The sequence below is a fragment of the Corylus avellana genome, chromosome ca1, assembly GCF_901000735.1.
Source record: "Corylus avellana chromosome ca1, CavTom2PMs-1.0".
NCBI classification, from domain to species: Eukaryota; Viridiplantae; Streptophyta; class Magnoliopsida; order Fagales; family Betulaceae; genus Corylus; species Corylus avellana.
In genome coordinates this window covers 28,087,112-28,106,757 of record NC_081541.1, presented here as the reverse complement: position 1 = coordinate 28,106,757, position 19,646 = coordinate 28,087,112, and the positions used below count along the sequence as shown (strand labels likewise).

Below are 19,646 nucleotides of genomic sequence, written 5' to 3'. Positions count from 1 at the left end.
TAATTTCTGTGAATTCCATTGCATAGGAAATGAAATGTGCTCAAGTTAATCATGATGAGTATGGTGCATGTCTTCCCTTTCTTACTTCATGCTTGTCACCTACAGGGTACAGTATAATGATAAGTATTTGTTAGGGTTACATTCAAATCTTTTCTCAAGACCCCAAAAGGGATTACTTTTTCATTTCACCAATTGAATGAGGCTTCTTCAGAGTGAAGTGCAGCAATGAATTGTTCTGATCATTATGGCCAAATTCTAAAAGCCACACAAGCCAAAACAAAGGGAACAAAAATACTTTTGCTTTGGAAAACAATGTGCTTAGATGCATTGAACACAACACACCCCTTCATCATTATATTAAATTATGCATATTCCAAGTAACTTATCACACTATACTTTTTATTTTTATTTTTTTAATGTTTGATTAATCTTTTGTCAAGCATATATATCCTTTCGACACATATCTTGAATGCCATTGGAAACTATTTATTTATTATATTTATAATTGAACCATCTTGGAAAAAAAGACAAATAAGGCTTCCATCATTGAATATTTTTGAAAGGAACCTTTCTTAAAGATTAATAATATTAATGTTTGGCTATAATTAACCATATATGTCAAGCATGAGGATGATAGTAACGACAAAATCCAAATTGATAATTATTCTCCATATATGCTTAGCTATAATATAATACTTCTAAAATCAATTCTTACAAGAATGCCACCTGCCCTTTCAGGAAGCGTTGATTCATGGCATCTTATTCCTGCAGACATCTTTGGCTCCATTTACGTGATTTTTAAGTATATGCCAATTTAATAGACTAAATTAGAATTTTTTTTTTTTTAGTAAATCTCTCATATCCCATGACTTGAATTCATACTCCCTCGAAGAAAATATATATATAATCTAGGAAAAAGAAAAGGAAAACTTCACAAAATTCCTTTGAACTTCTACGCGTTTTGAAATGACCTCCCTAATAATTAAAAACTCTTAATTTAAGATATCTAACTTTTAATTTTTTGCAATGTCCCCCATCTCTTAGAATATTCTATTAAATCTTATCCAAATTCTCAAAATACCAATTTTTTTATTTTAAAAAAAAAAATTGTAAAGATTCAGGCATATAGTTTTTAGCAAATTCAGTTAAATCCTGACTAACGCACCGAGACAAATCTATGGGGGGATTGGGAGTGGCCGCCCCCACCCCCCAATTACAAGAAAAAAAATTTAAGGTAAAAAATAAAAATTAAAAAAAAAAAGAAAAAAATTTAAGGTATTTTTTGCCAATTGGTCTCTCCTCTAAATTTTTTTGGCCCTTAGTCTCTCTCCAAATTGAAAGCTGGATCCGTTCCTACCAACACATGCCATGAATCTTTGTAAATTTTTATAAACAGCATTTTGAAAATTTTGACAAGATTTAATAAAAAATTTTAACGTTGGAGTATTACAAAAAATTGAAAGTTCAACTTTAAATTGAGAATTTTTGAATCTTAATGTCTTAACGAGTTGAAGTTCACGAGAATTTGGTGAATTAAAAAAAATAAATAAAAATATCTTTTTTGGGGTGAGATATTTACGGCATCAGCCATGAGTGCACATGTTGAACCCACAAGAAAAGGTCTATCATGGAATGGTAAAAAAAAGTGGGCAGTGTCGGGGGGGCGCGTGGCGTGACGTGTCAAAAAGATGTTGGGGGAACCGTTTCGCCGCATATGGAACGGCGGTGCTTTCAACAATTCGAATATTGGTGGATCCCACCCCCAAAAGATTCTCCTTTTGACAATTCTCGACTCTCTTTTTCTCCAATTTCTGATTGCCTCCCCTCCCATCTATTCTTCTTGGATCGATTTCCCAACAACTCTTTCCAGCCACCCTCAAAAAAAATATATTAACAATTTTTTTTAAAAAAAGAAAAAAGAAAAAAAGGAGAAAAAAAGGGGTGTTCCTTTCACTATTCTTTCTTTCTTTGTACCACTATTGCAATCATGAAACAACACACACCCCTTGAAGACTTGTTTGAATTGCAATGCTGCAATTGGCTTTTCTTTTTAGGCATTGAGCCAACTTTCCCTTGGTTGTCACATGATTGATGGTGAATTTTCCTGTCCACTCAGTTTGGGCACTTGCCACTTGAGGATTCTTAAGCCGAAGATTTGGATATGATCATCCGCGTGCAACAACGTAATATTAAGCTCTCGTCTTAGCCATTAAAAGTTGCAACATGGAACTTAAACCGGATTGGTACGAGTTGTGTCAGCATATTGGGTTCAGGTCGCCCCAAACTAAATATATAACCTCAACCCTACATAAAAGTTTCTGGCAGTACCCCAATCTTGATAAAGAATATAATCTTTTAATGCAGATGCACAATACCATATTGATTGATGTTCTAAGCTATTCTCTGTGTCTGCTGGATTGTGGTTTCATACTAGATAAATAGATTCTGTTGCAAAGGATCGAGCAGAGCTTGAAGGTTTCATTGACCTTGAGGCCCCTAAAAGATAACAATGCAAATTAAGCATGCTTCCCATGTGTTGTAACTTCTTTTCTCTCCACCTTTTAATGGTCCCTGTAAAAATTCTAGGTGATGCTCTCTCCCCTCACCCCACTGGAGAAAAATCCCCAAAAGAAGGAAGAAAAGGTCATAAAAGAGGAAATGCATATAATGGTAGGGGGAAAATGACAAAAATGATAGGATATTGCAAGATCCTATTTGCGATTTTCCAAATGTTCAAAGGTATACGAGCACAGGAACAACTTTCTTTTAATTTTCTCTAAATTTAAAGAACAAATTTACTTTTTGCTCCTCTTATACAAATACACTTTACATTAGCTTCCCTTACATTTTCTTATATTATTAAAATATTTTTTTTTTACTAAATACAAGTTCCATATCTACCCCCCATTTTTTATAAAATCTAATACAATCCCCAATGAAAGGTCAGAAGATGAAAGAGAAGAGAGGAAAGAAAAATATTTATATTAAAATAATGTATAGGAAAGCTCTTTTAGTTCCCTACATATTGAGAAGCACCGTAGCATTCCCGATGTGGAAAGGTAATATCAAACTCGGGCTCACATTTTATACATATAAGCAACTTGCTATTCTGTATTGTAGAAATGAGAGGTCAGAGAAGCTTTGAGATAGTGAAGCCAATGAAGGAGTCAACCTCAAAATGTTCTTTTTGCTTTATCCTCACATATATATTCTCCTCTTATTAGATGGATCCTTCAGAAACAAGCAGAAAAAACCATGTGTGAGATTAACAATTCAGGCACCAGAATCTGTTGAGTTTCTAATTCAGTATGACAATATAGAATTTGATCAATTGATAAATGCATCTGTATCAAACGACTTGATGTGCATAAGATATATCCATCCTGTTGAACTGCATCAGATCAATTGATAAATCCATCTGTATCATAAAACTGGCCAGTCAAACAAAGGAAGAGAAAAACATCAAACATGTTTTCCTCGTTGTCAAAAAGTTCTTGCATTTGCTTTCTAGGTTAGCTTGTGGGCTGCACAGTTATTACAAAATAAGTACCTACATAAGATATTTCAAACTGTCTCCATATCCTAAGATTTGGAAACTAGAAAAATCTGTCCCTAGACACACCCATGTTTTGAATATCGAGATGGGGTGGGTTGGTATTTCTTGTATACATCAGTGTAAACTAGAGTTGTGTCTCTTTGCGCTTATTAATGAAATGCATTACTTTAAAAAAAAATTAAAAATTATACCAAAGTTAACATATCAAATCCTGCAAAATATAAACAAAACCTCGCTGCTTGCATAACTCAAAAGCAGCAAGCCTTCTATGAATTAGTCATGTATGGATATTATAATATCATTCACGTAACAGAAACCACATGATTTTTAACAACCTTGCTTTATAAATCATGTGTATCATTATATATGCTTATTTCTTTCAATCAAGGTATCTAAAGTTAAGAGGTATGTCAAAACTAAATTTGTTGAATTTTAGTTGCAGATTCTTCAGAATAACAACCACAAGCAATAAAATTCAAATGAGCATGTGCGTGGCGGAGCCCAATGCTAGCACAAGTTCCAAGCAAGGTGGTAAAGGAACAAGGCTTGTTAGAGAAAGATAATTAAGCCAAATATATAGCCTAAATATCTTGTAAATTTAAAAAATAATAGCACATTAACACCTCCCTAAAAAAGAAATAAAACCCAAAGAACCACCACCAACACCGTAAAAGAAGCTTGTTTGAAAATTTACCATCTTCCTTATTTAATGGCCATAAATGTTTGGACAAGGCTTTGTTCATTTGAAACATGTTGATAGAATGAACACGAAAAAGGGCCTGCAGTGATTTGTCACATATTATATTTTGCCTACTCTTTGGATCTTGCAAATTCTTCCCCTGAATATAGGCCAAAATTTGTTTGACAACCTGGATCCAAAACAGGAAAGTGAAAAAGAAAAAAGAATGAAATCCTGTGTCAAAGAAATTCATCTAAAATCAAAAGTAACTTGAAACAAATTGGTGAGGAGTTTTATTGAAAACTTTAAACATACTTCAGGTCTGGCCAAGTTGGGAACTCCAGTGAATGTTTGAAGTTGCAGAGAAAGTCTACATAGTTTATTAAAGCCACATCCCCTTTCCATGAGATTCTTATCCTCCTTAGCAGGCCTACTTAATAAGATCAAACAACTTAGTTTAGAAAATCAAAAACAGCAATGTGTGAAGCAGAGTAAAATAAACCAATGAGTACAGAAGACAGACATTATATGTGCATAAGTTGCTAATATCTCCATCCCCTCATCATATATATCCAATGACATTGAAGATCTTCAAACAAAAATATGATTACTATTACCCGCATAATTCCATGCAGTAACTTCAAAGAGTATGCATATTAATGATTATCAAAACCTTAAACCCATCAAAATGCATGAAAAATCAACAGCAAATATAAGGATGGAAAAAATTAAGGTAAGAAGAGCCAACTACCCTCTTTTCCTGTTTTTATCTTTCTGCACAAACGGATATGTCAGGTGGATGAAATAGCAAACCGTGGATTTCTAATGATGAAACAACCACAAAACTTTTTGGAACTCACTAGATGACCTCCTTCCAGAGGAAACTTTGGTCCACCAGCCACCTAAGACAGTATATTACCCAATCTAAGGTAACATAGATTTCATAATTAGGCAGACATCTTTAACAATTTTGGTACGGGTCTAAGATTACAAGCCTTGCAAAATTAAATGTTAAATGATTTATCCATATCATTATCTTCAAAAGATAGCTTTACTCCTTAGATATCCACATCCATAAGTAGAAGTTATCGAAGAACTGAAATTTCCTAAAACAGTTTTCAATGATCTTTGAAGCTTCTTAGTTCTTTCCTCTTATATACTTCATGTGTACTTAGGAGTGCCTTTATGCTTTTAATGATATTTGCCGATTGCTTATAAAAAAAAATATATAAATATATTCTTTGAAGCTTCCATGTTATTCCAACTTTGATATTGGACGAATTTCCAATCATTTTCACTTCCTTAAAACTGCTATTTTATGGTCCTTCAAATCTGCCTCAGTAGCTGTAGCAGAGGGAACACACATTCTACTTTGTCTTAGTATTGTATTTGGACTTTATAATCAATAAATCAATGTAATTATACTAAAAGATGCATTTGCTTTTATACATATAAGTTGAAAGATGCATTTTATTCTTGGACGCAAGCTATATAAGCATAAACCTCTAAGTTGCAAATGCATTATATACACCACATATTGAAAACAAAATTGCTATTATTGCGTTCTGAAACATTTCTTTAGCTTATTGTGAATTGGCATATGAATGATTCTTAAACTCTTTTGGTAAATTCTTTAGACACAAGAATATACAATGTGCAGCGAAAGGTGTCCACTAGGAGTCTATTCAACTTCTTTAGTTCTCAACTTAGCATATGAATTGCCAGGATCACGATTGATTAATAATGACATAAAGAATAACTTTCATTCCCACCTCAAGTTTACCACGGAACTGATGATGTTTAATTTTGTGGGCCATCACCATCTATCACATGTGACAGTGCAACCAAAAGAAAGACAGCTTTATCCCCTTCCATGCAATTCAAAATCACTAAGAGTTGTTTAGTTGCAAGAATATGAAGGTTCTCCTTGCATCCCAAATACTGGCAGCATACCCACTCTATCAGGTTTACATGGCAACAAGAAGAACAATTTTGAAAAAATATGAACTACAAACTTACTAACAACCATGCATGAATAAAATGAAGTAGCCATATTTACAGCTCAAATGCATGATCCATCTAAAGATAGACACAAAAATTCTCTTAACAAATAATGAAAGTAAAACTCACCCTCTTTTTTTGCTTCCTCTCCACTACTCTCTTCTTTTTCTTCTTCATTCTCTTTTTCCTCTTGTTCCTCTCCAATGCTGACATCTCCTTATACAGAACCGCCACTCTCTTCACCTTTTACCCTTTGCTTCAAGTCTTCTGATTGTTGATCAATTTTATCATGTTACTATTTCCCACAAACACTTAGACCTTGCATCCTCAGGATGACGATACTGAAAGGCAAATGAAAACAATCGCTACAAAATACCATTAGAGAGATAAAGGAAAGTTTCAACGAGGAAGACTGTTTGTGGTACTTGAAGTTGAAATTGCAAAAATATACACATCCCAAGGTAATCCAAATACTGAAAAAAAAAAAAAAAAAAAAAAACAACAACAAACAAACAAACAAAAAGAGCAATTCATATGAGTGATCTCAGCATTATACCAGACACCAAAAGTCAAAATTACTTGGCCATGTTTAGTAAACAACAAGCCCTTTACAATGCACTATTCATGATTGGTAAGGAAAAAAATGAGTGTAATAATTAGTATAGAAAAGTGAAAAAGTTGTATTGAAAAGTGGAAAAGTTTTGTTTTATATTGATTTTTTTATTTAAATAGTAGTAAAAAATAAATGATGTGATATAAAAAGTGAGAATGTTTTGATGTTGATTTTTTTGAAAAATGAGATGAATAGTGTGGTGGTGTTTGGTGTTGTTTGCCAAACACCACCTTGGAAGGAAACAACCCTACTAAACACTACTGACATAATATAATCACAAAATTTGATACTTCTTAATCTTTTATTGAGAGGTTTGATTGATTCTTTGGCTTATTTCAAAACAAGCACATACCAGAATCATACTCACAAGCATTTTCTTCTTCTTCTTTTGAATTGAGAAAACAGACTTACTTTTTGATAAGTAAAGATGTATTAATCAAAGCGCAGAAGGGCGCAACCCTAGCACACAGGGAGTATACAAGAGAGCGACTAAGAAGGAGAAAAAGAAGAAGAGAACATAAAAAGTAAGTCAGGGAAGCTGATCACTAAGGGCGCTAGCCAACCAGCAGTCCAAGTGAAAAGGGTGTACGAGAAAAAGTGTATAAGGTCCTCAATGTTCCTGGACTTACTTTATTTATAAGTAATACATTTACTAAGATAAAAAGAGAGCACTCAAGTACATGGAGATTGTACAAAATTCTCCCAAAAGTTACAATCGAAAATTCCAAAAGGTCCAGGAAGTCCCAAAAAAAAAAAGCAAGACTACCTAGGGCTGGCATCCAATCACACAATGATCTCAAAACACAGGGTTATTATGAGTAAGCTCAACACTGTTATAACTGAGGACAAGCTAGAGATGGATAAGAACCAGCAGCAACCTAAAAGATATATGGGATACCCTAAATAGGGAGTAAAAAAAAGAAGATAAGTCATTTTCTTTCTTTTAAAAAAAGGTGTTCCTTTCATCGATGGAAAATAAACCATAACACAAGCACCTGGCAATCCTCCTACAAATCTACATGTCATTACTGAGAATTAAGATATTGTTGATCACTAAATAAATGTAAAGATTTCAGAGTGGTGCTTTAGAGGGTGAGGGTGAAATAAAGTTCCGCCAAGTTATATCTTTTACCATTTCAATCAATCTAACATTTCAATCTCTTTGCACGTCTAGAAAATAAACACTCTAAAGTAGTGAGGTTATCAATTGCAACGGCTATGTTTGCCAATGGCCCAAAAAAAGTTTTCATACTATTCATTTCAAATTCAACTCCCAACATTCTTACGTTTTACATCACATCGATAACTTTTTACTGCTATTCAAATAAAAAAATAACTACAAAACAAAGTGGGTGTAACCAATGGAAAGGTCTCACCCTGTCCCTGACATTGTTCTCCAATGATGCCCCCTGGATAACCCCTGGGGTATCTTTGGCAGAAAATTAAGTCAAATGATATCACATTATGCAAGTCCCATTGATGAATCCAACGGAAGTGAGATGAAAATGCTGAATTAAAACAATCAAGTAACCTAGGAGATGTCATTAGAAAACTTTTTTTTTAATGGTAAATTACACATGCACCCGGTGGGACTTGAACCCACAACCTGACCCTCCACCTTGCTACAAGGGAGGAAGTAACATTTGAGATAAAGCTCATTGGTATCATTAGAATAACTGAAAAACGAGAGATGTCACAAAAATGACCCAAAAAAAGAAAGAGATATAGGCGCATATATACCCTTTATAATATACAAGAAAATACAACATATATCAAATCTGCATTAAAGTTTATTGCAAACAGCCATCACTTCCCATCAGAAGATGCATCCACAACAGCTAATAATTTTGACTAATCAGTAAAACATTCAAGAATGAAAGCACAGAGAATCTTCCGACATTATCCATTCTCACCGAATTACAAGAGATGCCATCAGAGAAACATGATGCATGCCAATTGCAAGAAAATCCCCATCAAATTTCACCAAGCATTACTTGTTTCATATTGAAAACTAGATCATGGACTGCAAAGGGCAATGCAGAAACCTAGAATTGATTCTTCAAACTAAGACACCACCAGGAACAAACAAAATTAGATCTACAAACAAGACTTCACACATATCCACATGAAGCTCAACAAGCAAGGTGCTAAAGTAACATAAACAAGTTATAATCATGAACAAAGACAATCATGCTACATATCTAGTTTCACCACAACAAATATATGAAAAATTAATGTGTTCTCAAAACTAACATATTAATAGAATTAACACTAAGAAAGGCTTACAATGATTCATCGCTTCTTATATTTCGCTTGTTCTTTGGATCCTGCAAATCATTCTCCCATATATAGGCCCAACTCTTCTTCACAACCTAAAGCCAAAATGAAGGAGGAAATTTAGTGTCAATTTACGTCCCAAAAGATCTGTTCTAAATAGCATGAAGAACAGAATGAAAAGCAAGTTTCAGACTATTTAATTTTTATACATGATTTCTAGCCAATTCAGGCACTCCAACAAATTTTTGAAGTTGTGGGGAAAGACTGTAGCTTTGTTTGGCAAAGCATTTTCCTTAGACACTGTAGCGTATATTCATGTAAAAAAAAAAAGTAAGAATGTTTGATATGGAAAAGTGAAAAAGTTTTGTTTTGTAGTAATTTTTTTATTTGAATAATAATAAAAAGTGAATGATGTGATATAAAAAGTAAAAAAAGTTAAAATGTTTTGATGTTGATTTTTTTGGGAAAATGTGATGAACAGTGACAAAGGAAAAACAAAGGCTTTGCCAAAAAAAGCCTGTGTAATTTGTTGAAGCCACCTCCCCTTTTCTTGACTTCTTTATCCACCTTGTTTGACCTACTACGAAGCATAATAAAATGTGTTTAGGAAAACAAATGAAAGGGACTTGCAGCCCAGAATAAAGACATATGTTCTTCATACACTAAGTATGACTTTGCATCTTCAGATCCGATTGACTTAAGGATAACCAATTATGGGAAGAAATCCAAGATAATATTACACTTGAAAACAAAGCTAGAAGTATGATTTCCAAAAGCCTAATCCGTATACACCTAAAAGATATAAGACATCAATTTCAAACTAAAAAATGAAAAGTTTTATGAAAATTATCACCTACTGAATGGATGACTATCTGCTCTTTGTTTTTCTGATAATTGTTACTATCAGCCTGAGATACAAAGCAAGATATCCAAGATTTAATCTTGTAATAGTATGCCTGTGGGCTTCAACTCCTTCTACATCCATATCCCGCCTTACATATATGATAATTAACCCAAAAGAGCTGGGATTGCCTTATAAACGGGATTGCTGCTATGAAACTAAAAGCATAAACATCTTGTGTAGGCTATTTTTTGGTTAGGGCTTTCTAAGCAAAGCACTGTTTATCAACACAGTAAGCTTTATACAAGCATAAATTTAACAACCACGTAGAATGACTGGAGCCAGTAAAAAGATATGATCATAAAACAATCTGAAAATTGAGGGGCATTTTTTATGATGAGTAGGGTGGGATTTAAAGGGCCACATCTCTGCATACAACATTGTGTGTGTCTATTGTATCGCAGCTAAGTAAGACTATTATGAAGCAATGTCACAGGATTTAGATCCGTCAGCAGTGGTATATCATTTCTGATTCATGTTTTACAAATTGATTTCTTTATATATTTCTTCGACATAATTTGACTTTCAGTTCCTCCCTCACTGCTCTACGTATCCCGAGTGCTATAAGGTACATGAGAAATTTTGGAATTTGGAGCTTTCTCAAATTTCACAATGAGACTACTAGAAAGTAAACATTAAAAAGGTTAATATCAACAGCATACTCAGAAACACATTCAGAATTTTTTTAAATGATGTGGAGTCGAGTCAAATAGAGCCACATACTAAAATTTGGTGGGGCTGGGAAATACTGTGGACCCATTTAAATTTATGGAATTTTCATTATTTCTCATTCACGGTCATTAAAGCCAAAAAAATGTTTAAGTGCAGCTCAAGAAGCATAATACTAGTCAAAACTTTGTGCAAAATATATTGAACTGGAAAAAAGAAATAACAAAATCCCAGTGAACTAACAAGATAGCAAGATGTGCTCAAGCAGAATGTAAAAATTCCAACTCATGTTGGCATTATGATAATCATGCAATCTTTGTATAAAAAACAATAATTTCATGTAAGAGTGTGAAAAAAATTCAAATGAAATAAGCTCCATCAACATGATCCATCTAAAATTAATAGAAGAATTCATATTCTACAACTTAAGTACTTGATTATCAAGAACGTTCTCCAAAAATCCAAGACCTCCAATAACATAACAAACTATTCAATTTAATTTTACATGAAGCGCAGCAAATTGAACAAAGAAACATAAATCCCAAAAGCAAGAAAAGGTTCTCTTCGTATTCTAAATTCCAAGCAGTACCGAAAAAATAATGCACAAATCAATAGACGTGGAATGAAAAATATTTTAAATTCTAAATACAATTTACAATAAGGTAGTCAAATGAAATATAAGAAGTACAATGCTATTCACAATTCATCTAAAACTCATTAAGGCTGCGTGCAATTGTCTTGGGAATTTGGAAGGAAGGAACTTGATTCATAGTCTCTCGCATAAAAATTGCTTCCATGAAATATAAACATACATAAATGTTTGAAGTTAAAAGGAAAGAGGGTAATGGATGAAAGAAGAAGAGACTCTTGATCCAACAAATCTTTAGAGAACGAGTTTGAAATACCACCGTCCACGGAATCATATAAAAACATGCATCACTCTTGGCTCATTCAAGCAATTTGATATCTAAAAAGATCTGAAATTTAAATCCCTACCCCCAAATTCTTAGAATCCAAATGCAACCTAAAAAGTATTCAAATTTACTCCTTTAAAATTACTTTCACACCCCAATTAACTATTTTTTTTTTTAAAAAAAAGAACCTGAAAGTATTCATGTAAGGATAGAAATGACAAATATTATTTACCTAAACCCTCTCATTGCTCCCAAATTATAAGCTCAAACTGACTTAGTTCAGATTTTTCATACGCCAAAATAAAAACTTCATTCTTTTCTCATAACCCAGTTTTCCCGGCAACCGAAACTACAAATAGAGAAAACGCCAATATAGAATAATAAAGAGAAAAACTTACCCTTCACTCTCCTCTTCTACGACGTCGTTTCCTCCAGCTCTTGCTTAAAATTCTCGGATTCCACACCAAGCCCTTCTCTTCCTCCTTAATCGGGCTCTGCCGTGAGGGTTTTCATAAAACTCCCGATTTCGTCCCTAACGAACGGTTTCCGAACCGATAAATCGACACCGAATTCTTCCTCAAGCTGCCAGCGATAGGTCACAAGGTCCGTATCCGACACCATTTTTTTTCTGGACTCCGATATTTTACCGATATTTCACAAAGCGGCCGAGCAGAGAGAGAGGAAAAGTCGTTTTTCGAAAATGGCTTCGCATGCAAGAGACATGAACAAAGAAAAGTAACGGGCAAAAAAAATTGGGTTAAATTCTACGTGAGTTCGCTTTTTTCTTTTTTTTTCTTCGAATGCGGTTAAAATCCTATCTTAAATGGTACCTCATTTACCCAAAAAGATCAACTTAATACTTCTCTTAGCACATATAAATGTCATGTATCTTAAAAATTAAAATAATAATAATAATAAGAAATAAACTAAACCTAAAAAAAGAAAATTAAAACTATTTTGGGTAGTCAACCACCCTATGTGAGGGCCTGGATTGGCCACTTGGCCGAACTACCCCCAAAACCTTGGAGCCACTACCAATGGCTGAAAAGGGGGTGGTTGGGGTGGCCACCCCCAAGGCTGGTCTAGAGGTGGCCGGTCACCCTCATTTTAGCCATGGGTCGCCTCCACCCCATGCCGGTCGGAGTGGCCTCAACCACTCCTAGAATGGCCTTGAGCTACTCCCAATGGCCAAAAGGGAGTGGCCGGTCACCCCCATTTTAGCCATAGGGTGCCTCCAACTCAAGTCGGCCAAGCCACCCCTAGGCCGGCCTTGAGCTACTCCCAATGGCCAAAATGGGGTGGCCACCCCCATTGGCCAAAATAAGGTGGTCGGGCCACCCAATATATATATAGTTTTTAATTAATTTTAATAGTTTTTTAGGATATGTGACATTTCTATGTGATGACACGTGGCATTCTATTAGTTTGGAGTAATGGAGTTACTAAGTTGGTATTTTCCCGTAAGTCCGGTACCATTTATAGTAGGATTTGAACCCTAAGTGGAAAAAAATAAAAATGTGCAAACCCAAGTACTAATATTAAAGTATTTAACCCAAAAAAATTTAATAATAACGCTGAAGATTATATTTTTATCTATAATTATATTATAATATTAATTTTATTTAAAAAAATTTAAAAATTAATTAAAACTAACACACCTAAGATAATTGGAAAATAAAAGTATGGTAATATTTCCCTGATTCATATACTATATTTTTTATGCTTTGCTTCTTTCCAAGTCCATCCCCTAATTTTTTGAGCTATATAACTTGGATCAATACCAGAAAGATCCATACAATCATCATTCTATATTTTGTACTTTTTACTTACAAGAAGAACTCTCAATTATTATATCAAAAAAGGGCAAATGAAAAAAAGAATTGGTATATTCATTATTCAACAGGTAGAAATTGTACTTTTTTTTTTTTTTTTTTTTTCTCAACCTTCTCTGTTTCATGCATATGTTCAAATTTAGAATCTATAGTTTCTAACAATCACTGCCAAAAAGCATACACTCCAAGAGGGCTGAAAAAAATAACATTTACAGTTGTAATTTCGAATGAAGATGCAATTTTGTGAAAGGTTTCTTGTACTTTGTTAACTCGGAAAGGAAATATGATGGCAATGGTGATGAATATGAGATGGTCATCTCTTCCAATTCTATGGCACTCTTGAGCAAATATTCCCTGAGTTCTAAATCATTCTCGCCATTGGAAAGCTCCATAGTTATCTTTTTCACCTGAGTAAACATGAGGTATTCAGATTCCCAATACCCCATCTTACATGGAAGCTGCTTTGAAGCCATTGAGTTTATCATCTGTCATAAGAAAAAAAGAAAAAGAAAAACCAGAAAACATGATGAAATTGACTCCATAGACAATTACTAATATGCTAAGTAAATACAACATACATTTTTATTTGACATAGTTGAAGTGGCATTCCCAACCGACCACCGTATTAAAAAAAAAAAAAAAAAAGTACGTTAGCCCGTATCAATTGAGCGGGATAAATGAAATAAACTGAACAAGCACTCACAGTAATGTGAGAGGCAGAGTTGTGTGGGTTTGGCAAGATGAGATGCGTTGTTGACATGATGAGATGATTGAGCTCGGTGGTTCCAGTGAGAAGGGAGGATAATGCTCGGACCTGGTGTCCAGTTAAACGAGTGGTCCTTTGTATAGTCAAATTCTCTACATTATCAAGTAAAAAGGGCAAGCAACCATGCTTAAGCAAAATCTGCAAGGTTTGTAAGGATAATCTTAGCATAAAAGAATGCAACTGAAATCTGATACATGCAGTTTAAAGAAAATGAAAGACTACTGTAATATTTAAAGCTTAATTAAAAACTTTATTAATTTTACAGCAAAAATAAAGATTTGAACTTTAGGATTTGTTCATATATATGCATGCACAAATAATAATAATAATTCTCTCTCACACACACACACACACACACACACACACACATATATATATATATATATATATATATATATATTGTCTTGAAGAAAATTATTTATGTAATTCTGAAAAAAGTCTAAAATTAATTGCTACTTTATATACCTCAACAAATTCAATGCGCAGGATTAGATTTGTGGCGGTGTGTATGCTGTGAAGAAGCTTATCGAAGTTGGCGCCTCGGTTGATCAGCAGGCAGTGAAAGATCAATGGTGGCCTGCCACAGATGCGACGAACTCCTCATACAGAGGTAATCCACAGCAAAACCTTCCCAGAAAAATCTCTGTAGATTGGGAGCAGAGATCTCCAAGGATTTGGTTCCACAGTTGTTGACTCTACAGAATATATAAAGCTCGTTGAGTTTTTCCACCTCCTGAATTTGAATATGGCAGAGATCGTCGTCGCTTGCTATTCTCAGCTTTTCAATGGACGAGCTGGTGATTCTCATGCTCTTCATCCCGCTTACTTTTGAAAGAGACAATGCCTTGAGGAACTTGAAAGACGGAAGCCATTGCTGGAAGATGTCGTCTTCCATTCGAACAGATTCTAGAGTTAGTAATCGAAGCTTAGAAGAAGAAGCATAAGAGAGTGATAATGTGGAGGGGAATTGGAGAACGCCATTGTTGGTGTTGACGACGAGGGAGATGAGGGATCCGCAACCCAGAACGCAAACCGGGAGGGAGAAGGGTTTTCCGGTGAAGTCGAGGTTGAATTCTCCGACGCCGGAGTCTACTGCGTGTTGCAGCCACGACCAGACGAGGTTTTCTTCGTCGGGGAGGCTGTGTTGGAAAGACCAAAGGAGGGAAAGGCTCTGCATCTTCACCCTGTGCGAGCAGCGGTCGAGCATGAGGGTGTGGAGAAAGGCGTAGATGCTGAGTCGGCATAATATGTTGTCGGGTTCCAATAAATCTATGTTGCTTAAACTCAGGGTTGGCGTGGAGTTGCAGAGCTCTTGGCATCTTCTTGATGCGAAGCTCAGCCGGGCGAGGTCTTTTAACGTGAGGAACGAAATAATGCGGTGAAAAATGCGGTCTGGAAGGCTGCTGAGTCTATCGCCATCGCCATCGCCATCGCCATCCTCATCCTGCACTGGGTCTTGCATGGTGATTTCCATGGGAGAGTAAATTGATACCTTGAAGAAGAAGAAGACGACGATGAAGGCAGACTTGAAATTTTGTTCCTCAATCGTGGGTAATAGTAATACTTCTTGTTGTATAGTATCTAGTTCTAATAGAAAGAGGATTTCCAATTAGGGGTGTAAAGGCGGACTGTTATCTAACCGACCGCTAACCACTAACCGCTAACTGTTAACCGCATTTTTATATAATATATTTTTATAATTATAATTATAATAATATTTATACATATAACATAATCAATTGATCATTAAATCACAAATTTTTTTTTTGAGATAATTAATACTAATATATTAATCACTATAATTTATATGATTATATCACATAATCAATTGATCATTACATCATTAGATTATATAATGACAAATTATACGTATATAATATGACATAACTCATAAGTCATAAGTATGCAAGTTCATACTAATATAACAATTAAGTATCTAAAGACTTAGGTCCAATGTATGTTATAAACTTATAAGTTCATATATGTTATAAATTATAATTATACATTATACATATATGCAATTATGCATATTGAATAATATAAATGTATACGATCAATACTTAATCATATGGCTAAGCAAGGCTGGCGTATATTGAAAAACCTGGATAGTTTGGTAGCGAGAATTTTAAGAGGGAAATATTATCATCATGGATCTTTTTTGGAGGCAACTGTAGGGAGTAGACCTTCTTTGGCATGGCGCAGTATTCTATCGACTATGGACCTGCTTAAGGCTGGTTTGATGTGGAGGGTGGGAGATGGTAAGTCAATCCGGGTTTTGGGGGAGCAGTGGATACCAATACCGTCAACCTTCAAAGTACAATCTCCTTGTCAAGGGTTACCTGCAGATGCTCGGGTGAGTGATTTGATAGATCCTGTCAGCCGTGGGTGGAACACAACACTCATTCGAGACACTTTCTGGGAAGAAGAGGCGAAGGTAATTTGCAGTTTGCCTTTAAGCAGATATAACCAGCAGGACCGAATGGTTTGGGGGAAAACAAAAAATGAGGAATTCTCGGTTCGTAGCGCTTATTTTTTGGAGAAGGAGAGGAATGGGTTAAAGAATGGGGAAGGGTCTAGTGCTCCTGTCTGTAATGAAATATGGAAGAAAATATGGGCTTTGATAGTACCGAATCCAACTAAGGTTTTTTTGTGGAGAGCTTGTAACAATATCTTACCCACTAAAGATAACCTGCGGAAAAGGGGTGTTGTGTCTGATGATATTTGTATAATTTGTTGTTCAGAGAAGGAATCGATAGTTCATGTCCTATGGGAATGTCCAGCAGCTCAAGATGTCTGGGGGGTTAGTGGACGGTCATTACAGAAAAGTTCATTTACAAGTCTTACCTTTCGGGATCTTCTTTTATTTTTGGTATCACGATGCAGTACAGAGGAGATGGCACTGGTTGGGGTTATTGCAAAAGGATTTTGGCACAGAAGAAATACAGTAGTTCATGGGGGTGTTTTTTTGCATCCCAATGTCGTTGTTAGAGAAGCAGTGGTTTATTTACAACAGTACAATGATTCTTTGGAGAGAAGAGAAGAAACTGTGCATAGTTTTCCAGTTCATAGATCTATTCGTTGGAAGAACCCACCTGCTGGTTTTTTCAAAGCTAACTGGGATGTAGCTCTACGAAAGGAGTATAACTGGATGGGTTTTGGGGTTGTTGTAAGAGATCATGAAGGTTTGGTTTGTACAGCTCTTAGTAAGGCAATGGAGGGATGCCCAGACCCTACAACGGCGGAAGCTATGGGTGCTTTATGTGTGATGGAATTTTGTCGTGATTTGGGGTTACAAGACTTGATTTTGGAAGGGGATTCAAAGGTGGTAGTTATGGCTTTGAAGAATATTGGTCCTAATTGGTGTAGCTACGGGCAGGTGATCAGTGATATTGTTGAAGTGGCTCATGGTTTTCGCAGTTGGACAGTTGAGCACGTGAGCAGGGAAGGCAATTATGCAGCTCATAAAATGGGTCAAAGGGCAGTCCAAGGAAACATAGAAGAAATATGGATGGAGGAAGTCCCTTGTTTTATTCAAGATGTAATTGCATTAGAGCTTTATGCTCTATCTGTTTAGAGTGTTTTTTTACACTCTAGATTATTTTGTTATGAATGAATGAATGCAGATGTTATTATCAAAAAAAAAAAAAAAAAAAAAAAATCATATGATTCAATGACAATTTAAATACTTATTAAAATTAATCATGTTATTAATGTACAATGATAATGTGATTCGTATAATATCAAATTAAGTAATTAACGTTGGATTAAACAATATGTTACTTATAATTATAATCGAAGTATTAATGCATTATTATTCTAATTTATATGATTATATAATAACAAATTATACATATATAATATGACATAAGTCATAAGTATACCAATTCATACTAATACAACAATTAAGTACCTAAAGACTTAGTACCAATGTATGTTATAAACTTATAAGTCTATATATATTATAAATTATAATTATACATATATGCATATCGAATAATATAAATGTATAAGATCAATACTTAATCATATGATTTAATGATACTTCAAATACTTTATTCAAATTAATTATATTATTAATGTACAATGATAATGTGATTTGTATAATATCAATTGTTTAACTATTTTCTATTTTCAATTGTATAATATCAAGTTCTATTCAATTATATTTTCTATTTTCAATTGATTCGTATAATATCAATTGTATAATATCAAGTTAATCATATTATTTTTTTAAAAAAACTATTTTCTCTTAATTTCTTAGTAATTTTTTAAACCAATTGTTTTATGTTAAACCAAGGGGTATATATTCAACATTTTCTTGATTTCATCTAACCCTAAGTCCTAACACTCTCTCTCTCTCTCTCTTGCCTCTCTCTCTCTCTCTCTAACTCACTCTCACTCGTCATTGTGTCTTCCTCCCTCACACTCTTGTCATTGTCTCCCTACCTCTCACTTTCAGCATTGTCTCTCCTTGCCGGTGACTGTCGCCGTTCGCTAGGACTGTCTCTCTCGCAGGTCACTGTCGACGCTCGCCGTCTCAGTTTGGTTGTCACTGCTTGCCATCTCCGTTCTGTCTCTTTGTCGTTGCTCTATCTCTATAAGGCTTTCTGTCTCTCTTATACAATATGTAAGGATTTTTATTTTTTGAATTGTTGTTTGGACGTTTGTGTCATGTTTGGATTTTACATGCCATGATAGGATTTTCTTAGTTTAATTATACATATATGCAGGAATTCATGTTTCTTAGTTTAATTTGGGGCAACATGTTTCTTAATGCAATGTAGAAATTACCTATCTAATAACACTTTTATAATGGAGGGCACAAAAAATGAGGGTAAAAAAATGCTACAATGATAAAAAAATAAAATAAAAAAATAAAAAAAATAAAATAAAAAGTCCAAAGAAGCCCAAAAAGCTCAATTTTGAAAAAGCGGTTATAGCGGGCGGTTACGGTTAGAGGTTTTTGCCAATAACAACTAACCATAACCGCCTTTACACTCCTTTTTCCAATGCCGAGACGAGAAACGTAGTCCAATCAGAATTTGGAACACGTGCTTGATTGGGTAACGTATTAATTAGGGGTGCACAAACAGGGTGGTTATAACCGTCCTGCAACCGCTAACCGCTAATAACCGTTAACTGCATAACTGCTTTGGTAGACGGTTATAAAAAAATCACTAACTGCCTAAGGCGGGTGGTTAGCAGTTTTAGAGGTAGGAAAAAATGGTTAATAACCGCTAACCGCGTACCTTTATATATAATAATGCAAATATAAATTTTATATTAAAAATATAACATTAAAACGACGGTGTTAAATCGGTGTCAATTTAAATACGAGTTAGGAATAGGATTTCATCATATTCATTGTTTTTAAGAACACTTTGATCCAAAACTATTTAAAATAAGCCCATAAAATAGGCTCAAAAAGCCCAAAATCT

General features: G+C 34.6%; 1 protein-coding gene and 1 long non-coding RNA gene across 4 annotated transcripts; both read right to left on the bottom strand.

Annotated features, from left to right (window-relative positions):
* Positions 1-2,951: 2,951 nt before the first annotated feature.
* Positions 2,952-12,333, bottom strand: LOC132166028 (uncharacterized). 3 transcript variants are annotated; one of them, XR_009438537.1, is made up of 6 exons: positions 12,009-12,333; positions 9,136-9,221; positions 6,366-6,601; positions 4,551-4,665; positions 4,251-4,425; positions 2,952-3,231 (listed from the first exon to the last, which is right to left on the bottom strand). It is a non-coding gene; the product is annotated as an uncharacterized LOC132166028 (long non-coding RNA). The 3 variants fall into 3 exon arrangements; XR_009438538.1 differs by having other exon boundaries at positions 4,551-4,668; positions 6,366-6,577; XR_009438535.1 differs by having other exon boundaries at positions 6,366-6,577.
* A 2,398-nt stretch (positions 12,334-14,731) lies between these two features.
* Positions 14,732-15,682, bottom strand: LOC132168809 (putative F-box/FBD/LRR-repeat protein At4g03220). Its single transcript, XM_059579871.1, has one exon. It carries the CDS (start codon positions 15,680-15,682, stop codon positions 14,732-14,734), a length of 951 nt encoding a protein of 316 aa, XP_059435854.1.
* Positions 15,683-19,646: the final 3,964 nt, after the last annotated feature.